The 8,055-nt window shown below is 44.1% G+C and overlaps 1 protein-coding gene across 1 annotated transcript; it reads right to left on the bottom strand.

Annotated features, from left to right (window-relative positions):
- Positions 1-593: 593 nt before the first annotated feature.
- Positions 594-8,055, bottom strand: HSP90AA1 (heat shock protein 90 alpha family class A member 1). The gene is made up of 11 exons (XM_026050409.1): positions 7,900-8,055; positions 6,251-6,409; positions 5,789-6,155; positions 5,117-5,250; positions 4,311-4,619; positions 3,516-3,681; positions 3,162-3,352; positions 2,877-3,024; positions 2,177-2,445; positions 1,505-1,838; positions 594-1,316 (listed from the first exon to the last, which is right to left on the bottom strand). Exons 2-11 carry the CDS (start codon positions 6,407-6,409, stop codon positions 1,207-1,209), a joined length of 2,187 nt encoding a protein of 728 aa, XP_025906194.1. The 5' UTR covers positions 7,900-8,055; the 3' UTR covers positions 594-1,206.

The following is an 8,055-nucleotide window of genomic DNA, read 5'->3' as shown; positions in this document are numbered from 1 at the left end:
CCATTACTCTTACCTGCACCTGACTAGTACAGGTATGATGATTAGTAACTCAAGATTGTTGCAGATAAAGTAAAAAACTTACAATTAAGCAATTCAGCTGCAACAGGCACTTGGCAGGTAAGGAAGTTTGCTCAAGGTTGCTGCCAACAACCCTCACTTCCAGTGTTCCCTTTGAGAGGGATCAATGGAAAAAAATTGGCATGACTTTGTTTCAAAAGCAAGGTGAAAACAAGCGACTGTCCCATTACAAGCAGCGCTCTTGCTATCGCCAAGACACAGCGCCAGCTACACAGGTAGCTCTAGGAGCCTGGTTTCATTAACAGTGTTCAAACTAACTCAATATGACCGTAGTTGAAGTTAAATCTAATTTAAACCCAATAACCACTTGAAGGGTCTTGAGCTCCTTGAAAACTGTGCTCCTGCTCCAGTCAGCAGAGGCACTGCAGAGCACACAGGACTCATCACGGACGTAGGAGGCATCAGGAAACACTTCAGGTCCAGCACAGCCATCACTGCTTAGGAGAGTTAAGTTCTAGTTCCCAGCATTAACGGACAATTCAGTGACAAGATTCATTCATAACACTTTTATTCTTACAGTTCTAGGTTGAACTGTACATGCAAAGTTGCATAAGTCACAATAGAGATTTACAGTGGATTCTATTCTATGGTAGAGTGCAATCCAGAATCCTTATACAGTATAAAAAACAACTTTAAACATCAAGACCTTGTTAGGAGCAAAAGGGTTAAAGCTTCCCCAAGTGTTTCAGCTCTCATAGATACCTAGTTACTAGGTACTGTATGTTAGATGTGTGTAGAGTTGAAGAGCTGTAGAACGTTTATTAGAACTTGAACATCCAGATGTCATACCATCTTTGTTACTTCCTCCAAATCTCTGGCAATTAAGAATAAGTCAAAAACCCTGCCACCTGCAACCAGCTAATACAGACAAAAATAACTACTCCTTGCTTGCCTGTCTAGGGTTTTACAGTGTTAAAGAAAAATATTCCCTCAATGGCATTTGTATCTCACATAGCTGAAAAAGCAATGTAACAAAAATAAAGGTATAACATCTTTGAAAATAAATATAAAGAGGGAATGCAGACAAAGTGTCAAAGATTTTGTTTTTGGCAGGTAACATTCATAATATACAAAATATAACTTATTCATATTAGCCAAGGAAACATTCATGAGTTCCTGTAAACGGTTCTAATCCACCTCCTCCATGCGTGATGTGTCATCATCTCCTTCAAGAGGTGGCATCTCCTCAGTAACTGCTGGACTAGCTTCTTCTGCAGCAATGTCATCTTCATCAATGCCTGTACAAGAAACACACAATTACTATCAGTCCCAGAACTCAAGGTTTTCACTTCATTATCTCAATAGCTAAGGATCCCCCTCTTTTTCTACAAGCTTGTTAAAAAGTACTACCAACATACTCGACATTTCTGAGACCCTAAACGCCCCAAAGTGCGTTTAAGCCAGATCTTACTGGGGAGTTACTTACCCAGACCAAGTTTGATCATTCTATAAATGCGGTTGGCATGTGTCTGAGGATCTTCTAAACTGAAGCCAGAAGACAGGAGTGCTGTCTCATACAGCAAGATGACAAGATCCTTCACAGACTTGTCATTCTTATCAGCCTCTGCTTTCTGCCTCAGTGTTTCAATTATGGAATGATCAGGATTAATCTCGAGGTGCTTCTTTGCTGCCATGTACCCCATTGTAGAATTATCTCTCAATGCCTGCGCTTTCATGATCCTCTCCATATTGGCAGTCCAGCCATATGTGCTTGTTACAATACAGCAGGGAGAAGTAACCAAACGATTGGACACAACAACCTAGACAGGTGAACATAAAGTAGAAGATTAAATGTTTCAGCACTTCCACCTTAAACAAGGCCCCACACTGACTTATCTAACAGTAATGCCTCAAAGTTGCATCTGTGTCATGAAAGACACCTACTCGTAAGGTCAATATGAAGTCAGTGCATTCAACAGAACACCTTGCTTCACTAAGCTGAAAAGTAAGTCTACAAAAGCAAGATATCCTGCAGAATGACTATGGTCTTGGGGAAAAAAGGAGGCTACAGAGATTGTTTACAAACTTCTCTGTTAAGTAATCTCCTTTTCAGACAGTGTGCTACAGACAAGCAAAGTATTTGTTAATATTACACTACCTTTTCCACCTTCTTTTCAAGGATATCTTTCATTATCTTGCAAAGATCCTCAAACTTGGCTTTTTTCTCCTCCTGTTTCTTCTTCTCTTCCTCATCTTCTGGAAGCTCCAAACCCTCTTTTGTTACAGAAACCAGGGTCTTGCCTTCAAATTCCTTCAGCTGCTGCACACAGTATTCATCAATAGGCTCAATCATATAGATCACTTCCAGGCCATGTTTGCGGAGACGCTCCACAAAAGCGGAGTTGGCCACCTGATCTTTCGTTTCACCTGCAAGACAGGAGGCATTCGGGTTCTGTTCAAGCCTCCAACACTGCAAAATGGTGACATTTCTTTTCCAGAAGAGCCTATTTCAGTCTCCACTGGTGCTTCACAGAAAACCCATGAAAAGCATGAGGATACTGAGCAGTTCTTAGTCATCAGGCTGTCTGAAGAGCCCCAAAAGTCTAAGATGACAGATTGAAATACGTAACCAAGTTGAAAATAACTTTGCATTTTCTGCCTTGTCTTGGCTAGTGAGCTACATGCAGTGAAACTTAGTTGCATATAGAGTGAAAATAATAACTTTTTAAAGGATTATATTGTTGTATCCAGAGTTTAAGGTCATTTGTAAATTTAGAAGAATGCTATAGTTTCTGTATTCCTATGCTAAATGAAACTATGCATGTACTTTTCACATACTACCTATGTTTTCAACTCACCAGTAATGTAGTAGACATGTTTCTGGTTCTCCTTCATGCGAGTACAGTAATCTTTCAGAGAAACCATTTCATCACCAGATGCAGATGTGTAATACCTCAGCAATTCTGAGAGCTTCTTACGGTTCTGGGAGTCTTCATGTATGCCAAGCTAGAGACAGACAAATAAGGGAAGTGTGAATTGTCAGGTGATCCTTTTAGACAATACTCCACTACTTCAGAATTACACAAATATAAAAAGAGGGAGCTTTTACTATCAGTACTGTTCATCAAGCAGAGACTACAAACCTTGATGTTTTTGGAGAACTGCTCATAGAACTTTTTGTAGTTCTCTTTGTCTTCAGCGAGTTCAGTGAAGAGCTCCAAGCACTTCTTCACCAAGTTCTTCCGTATCACTTTCAGGATCTTGCTTTGCTGCAGCATTTCACGGGAAATATTCAGAGGCAGATCCTCAGAGTCTACCACACCTCTCATGAAATCTGCAACAAGACAGTGAGAATTAACTTCACAGATCAAGGAAAACAGATCATCACTTAAGCATCACCTATCTTCCGATGAGGGAAACCTTTAAACCTAGAGAAAGCCTAAGTAGCTTCTCTAGTACCAGAGGGAAACATTCTCTTAAAAGAGAGAAGTACTCACTGAGGTATTCAGGAATGAGCTCCTCGCAGTTATCCATGATGAAAACTCTGCGTACATACAACTTGATGTTGTTCTTCTTCTTCCGGTTTTCAAACAGATCAAAGGGAGCTCGGCGTGGGACAAACAAGAGCGCTCTGAATTCCAACTGCCCCTCCACAGAGAAGTGCTGTAGAAAACAAGACATTTGTTTTATGTTTATTTTACTGCATTTGTAAAGATTAACAAGATCTTGAACATCTCTTCAAATGCAAAAATCAAGTGTTCACTAACCAACTGCCAGGGACGTGGGTAAGGGATCCCACCAGCTTTCTAGCAACAGGCAAGATCCTGGTCAAGAACTTGACCCAGACCCTGGAAGCTGTGTTCAGCTGCTGCCACATAAACAGGTTCACCCCAAAAACTTCTTAGCGCCCTGCATTCTAGTGTGGCTCTACAAGAGATCTGCATTCTTATTAACACCTCTAATTATGAGGGCTTTTAAGACCTACCTATCACCCTTTAGCTATCTGCATTTTCAAAACTAATAGTTGCACTTACATTTACTTATAATTTGATGAAGACTAAGCTGTACAACGTGAGGAAACTGCTGTAATTGCAGCAGCCAGAAAGAACTTCACCATTAAGTGTAACCATGAGGTAATGCAGGTGTTCTAGAAACTGTTCCCCTCCAAATACTGAGCATCTTGTCACAAAGTATCCAAGGCACTGAACCCAAATTCAGCAGCACACTGAGCAAGCTTCCAGCTCCAGCAAATAGGATTTGACTGTGAAGACGAACTGACAAAAAAAACTTACCTTCACTGCCAAGTGGTCTTCCCAGTCATTGGTAAGACTCTTGTAAAACTCTCCATATTCCTCATTGGTAATGTCATCTGGATTCCTGGTCCAAATAGGCTTGGTCTTGTTGAGCTCTTCCTCATCAATGTACTTCTCCTTGATCTTCTTTTTCTTCTTCTTATCTCCATCCTTCTTTTCTTCTTCTTCATCAGAACCAACATCTTCAATCTCTGGTTTATCTTCTGACTTCTCCTCCTTCTCCTCTTTTTCCTCTTCCTTTTCCTCAGCCTCATCATCACTCACCTCCTTATCACGCTCTTTCTCCACCTGTGAACAAACATGATCCATTGATTAGGAAACCTGTATTTCCTGGGAGCCTTAGGTTTATCTCTAGTGGTTTAACAAAGCAGGCAATTACCGAACCTGCTGTAAAGTTTTCCCCCTCGATTCAATTACTTATACTCCAAAGTGAGACAAAAACTGTATTTTGTTTCATTTCCCTTTTCCACTATCTATCAAGCTAATGCTATTTCGTTTCACCATGCTGAATTTACTGCATCTCAATGCAAGTCTTCGTGTATCACACTCCTCAAACCACTCAGTAACTGCAAGCTTGCAAAAATATACATTTTTACTGAATCTTCCATAAATAAAGCTTTAATTAACAAAATTGTGTATGATGAAAAAATCCAGAAAACACCTTGAACAGGCTTTAATAAAATGCATCTACTTTTCTGTATTACATATAAATTGCATACTTCTCCATATATCAAAAATCCACTTAAGCTGACTACAATCTTTAGTATTTCAAGTAAATTACGTACAAAGAGTGTAATAGGATAGCCAATGAACTGAGAATGCTTCTTCACAATCTCTTTGATACGACGTTCTTCCAGGTATTCAGTCTGATCTTCTTTAAGGTGCAGGATAACCTTTGTTCCACGGCCCAAGGGTTCCCCTACAATGGAGAATATACTTTTTAACTGTGCAAAAACAGCCTGGCTTTGACAAATTCTAAAACATCCCTCCTTGCATAGAAAGTATTCCTGTATCAGCAATTTCTTTACCACTGCAGAAAATGTACATTTTGGTGTACTGAAACAGCTTTACAGATACTTCAGTCAAACCTATTTTAAGTAGTAAAACACTCAGCAAATGCTAGACTTCCTAAAAATATTTTCACTGAATTATTCTGCATGTGTTTTTATATGACCTATAGATTTTTAATATAGAATTGTGCAAGTCTGCAAGACTATTTTCATTTACAAGCTAAAAAACCTTGGTCTTCACTGCAAAACACTTCATTTAAAGCAGCTATTCCCTTACCATATGTAAAGGCCTGACCAGTGCACCCTGAACCATCACGACTTACTGCTGTGGCAGTACTACCCATTACCCACTACATACTAATGCTGAGATCTCCAACTGCTGGAGTAGAAACCTAAACAGCAGACACCCTTAGAAAAGGCACCTGAGCAGCAACATGTGGCACTCACCATTATCAAGCCTGACAGTGAAGGACCCTCCAGCAGATGACTCCCAGGCATACTGCTCATCATCGTTGTGCTTGGTGATCACTGTCACCTTCTCCGCAACGAGGTAGGCAGAGTAGAAGCCAACACCAAACTGACCAATCATGGAGATATCAGCCCCTGCCTGCAGGGCCTCCATGAAAGCCTTGGTACCAGACTTAGCAATAGTACCAAGATTATTAACAAGGTCAGCCTTGGTCATGCCTATGCCTGTATCCACAATAGTCAGGGTACGGTCATGCTTGTTTGGAATCAGGTTGATTTTCAGGTCTTTCCCAGAATCCAGCTTGCTTGGGTCAGTCAAGCTCTCATATCTTATTTTGTCCAGCGCCTGTAACAGAAGAGTCAGGCATCAGTATTCCCTAACTATTCATAAGCATTTGGGTAACCACACGGAGAACAAGCTCTTCTAGATCAAATACTTACATCTGATGAATTGGAGATCAGCTCCCTCAGAAAGATTTCCTTGTTGGAGTAGAAAGTGTTGATGATCAGAGACATCAACTGAGCAATCTCAGCCTGGAAGGCAAAGGTCTCCACCTCCTCCTCCATTGGTTGATCTTGGGTCTGCACAGCTTCTGGCATCTGTGAAGGACAGGTAAGTTAAAGTTCTACCCACGCCAGCCACAATTTGACATAATACCAGTTTACAAGCAACAATAACATCATCTTGAGATCAAGATAACTACATTGCTTCAAATAAAACACTCAATGCAATAAGAGGTTTTTATTTCCTACACTAATAATTTAGACTTCTCTGAACTCTGAAAACACCCCAAGATTAAAAAAAAAAGAAGCACCAGAACTATGGAGCCCGTTTCACATTCTATTTCACACTGTCCACGGTAACATAGAAGTACATTCTCCCCCCTAGAATTTGTGAGTTAATTCCGGATACGCTTATGCCCCCCGGTTACAGTTTAAGTTCTGTACATTTTTGTAAGAAAAATCTCACTGAAAGCTAAGCCTGATGTTTTAGAGAAAATTGCTGGGTAATTCCATAACTCATTACAGGTCTCCACTTGGAATATTCCTTTTTCCTCCCATCCAGCTCCAATTTCCCTCAGGCAACTATCACCGTGGCAGAACTTGCCCAACCCTGCAACATATGCACAGTTCAGCCTGGTGAAACAACGCAGGCGCGGTTACTCAAGCTCTACAAACCAACTGTTGCTTAGGAGACCCTCCCCAGCGAGAAAAAAAAAACAAAAAAAAAGAAAAATAAAAAATAATCCACGTTAGTCGCTACAGCTTGAGTGAAGTACGGCGGATGTCTTATTCTCTCGCTCCCGTTCAGTGTCACACGCCGGCGGGCAGCGCGGGGGCCGCGCGCCGGGCAGCGCGTCCTTGCGGCGACTCGCCGCTCGCGGCGCCCCCTGCAGGCGCGCGGCGGCACCTCGAAAGCTTCTAGAAACTGCCAGAGCCTTCGCTCTGCCCCCCCCCCCCCGCCCCCTCGCTGACAGCGGCAGCCCGCGCCGCGCGCGCTCCTCCCCGAGCGGGGCTCGCCGCTGAGCCGGCGTTTCCGCCTCTCTCCTTCGCCTCCCGCCGCCCCGCGCTTCTCCCCGTCCATTTTCCGCGCAGGATCCGCCCGCCCCGCGCGCTGCCTCCATCTTGTGCCGCCTCGGCCGGGCTCATTCATTGTCCCCCCCCCCACCCCGCCGCCGCAGCGAGGCGAGCGCGGGGCGCCGCACAAAGCGCCGCCCGGCCGCGCACGGACACTCCTGCCCCGGCACAGAGGCACGACCTGAGCCCACCTCCACTCCGCTCTTCACGAGGCTATCGTTCCCCCCGCCCTTCCCCCTCCCCCAAACGAAAAAAAAAAGCATTAAAAAAGCAGCTTAAAAACCGCTACTTCTCCCCTTTCAGATTAACACAGGCTTCGAGATCCCCGCGCTCTCAGCGCCTTTTGCCTGGGGCCAACCAAATAGGGCAGGAGAAAAGCGGCCGCGTCCCATACCACGCGGTCCGCCGCCTCCCCCGCCGCAGCCCCGCGGCGGCCGCTGCTCTCCCATCGGGGAAGGGGGGCTCGACACAGCCGCCCTCGCGCCCCAGCCGCGGCCGGCGCCTCCGCTCACCTTGGCAAGGGGTATAGGGCTGTTACTGGCTCCTCAGTGAACGGGCGAGCACGCTCCCACCTCACCACAACGCCTCCACTAGTGCGCGCTCCCCGCCGCCCGCGCCGCTTTTATAGCGCGGGCGCCGCCTCCTTCCAGAACCATCGGGAACCTTCA

Source organism: Nothoprocta perdicaria, unplaced genomic scaffold (genome assembly GCF_003342845.1).
Source record: "Nothoprocta perdicaria isolate Ctin4 unplaced genomic scaffold, notPer1 scaffold_69, whole genome shotgun sequence".
NCBI classification, from domain to species: domain Eukaryota; kingdom Metazoa; phylum Chordata; class Aves; order Tinamiformes; family Tinamidae; genus Nothoprocta; species Nothoprocta perdicaria.
This window is presented reverse-complemented; position numbering and strand designations above follow the sequence as displayed.

Bases quoted from the DNA above. Each gene is read 5' to 3' on its own strand.
- HSP90AA1 (XM_026050409.1), bottom strand. From the start codon at position 6,409: ATGCCAGAAGCTGTGCAGACCCAAGATCAACCAATGGAGGAGGAGGTG. The intron at 3,682-4,310 runs GTAAGTTTTTTT...TGTTTTCTACAG, and splicing joins AAGACCACTTGGCAGTGAAG to CACTTCTCTGTGGAGGGGCA. The intron at 3,353-3,515 runs GTGAGTACTTCT...GTCTTGTTGCAG, and splicing joins GCTCATTCCTGAATACCTCA to ATTTCATGAGAGGTGTGGTA.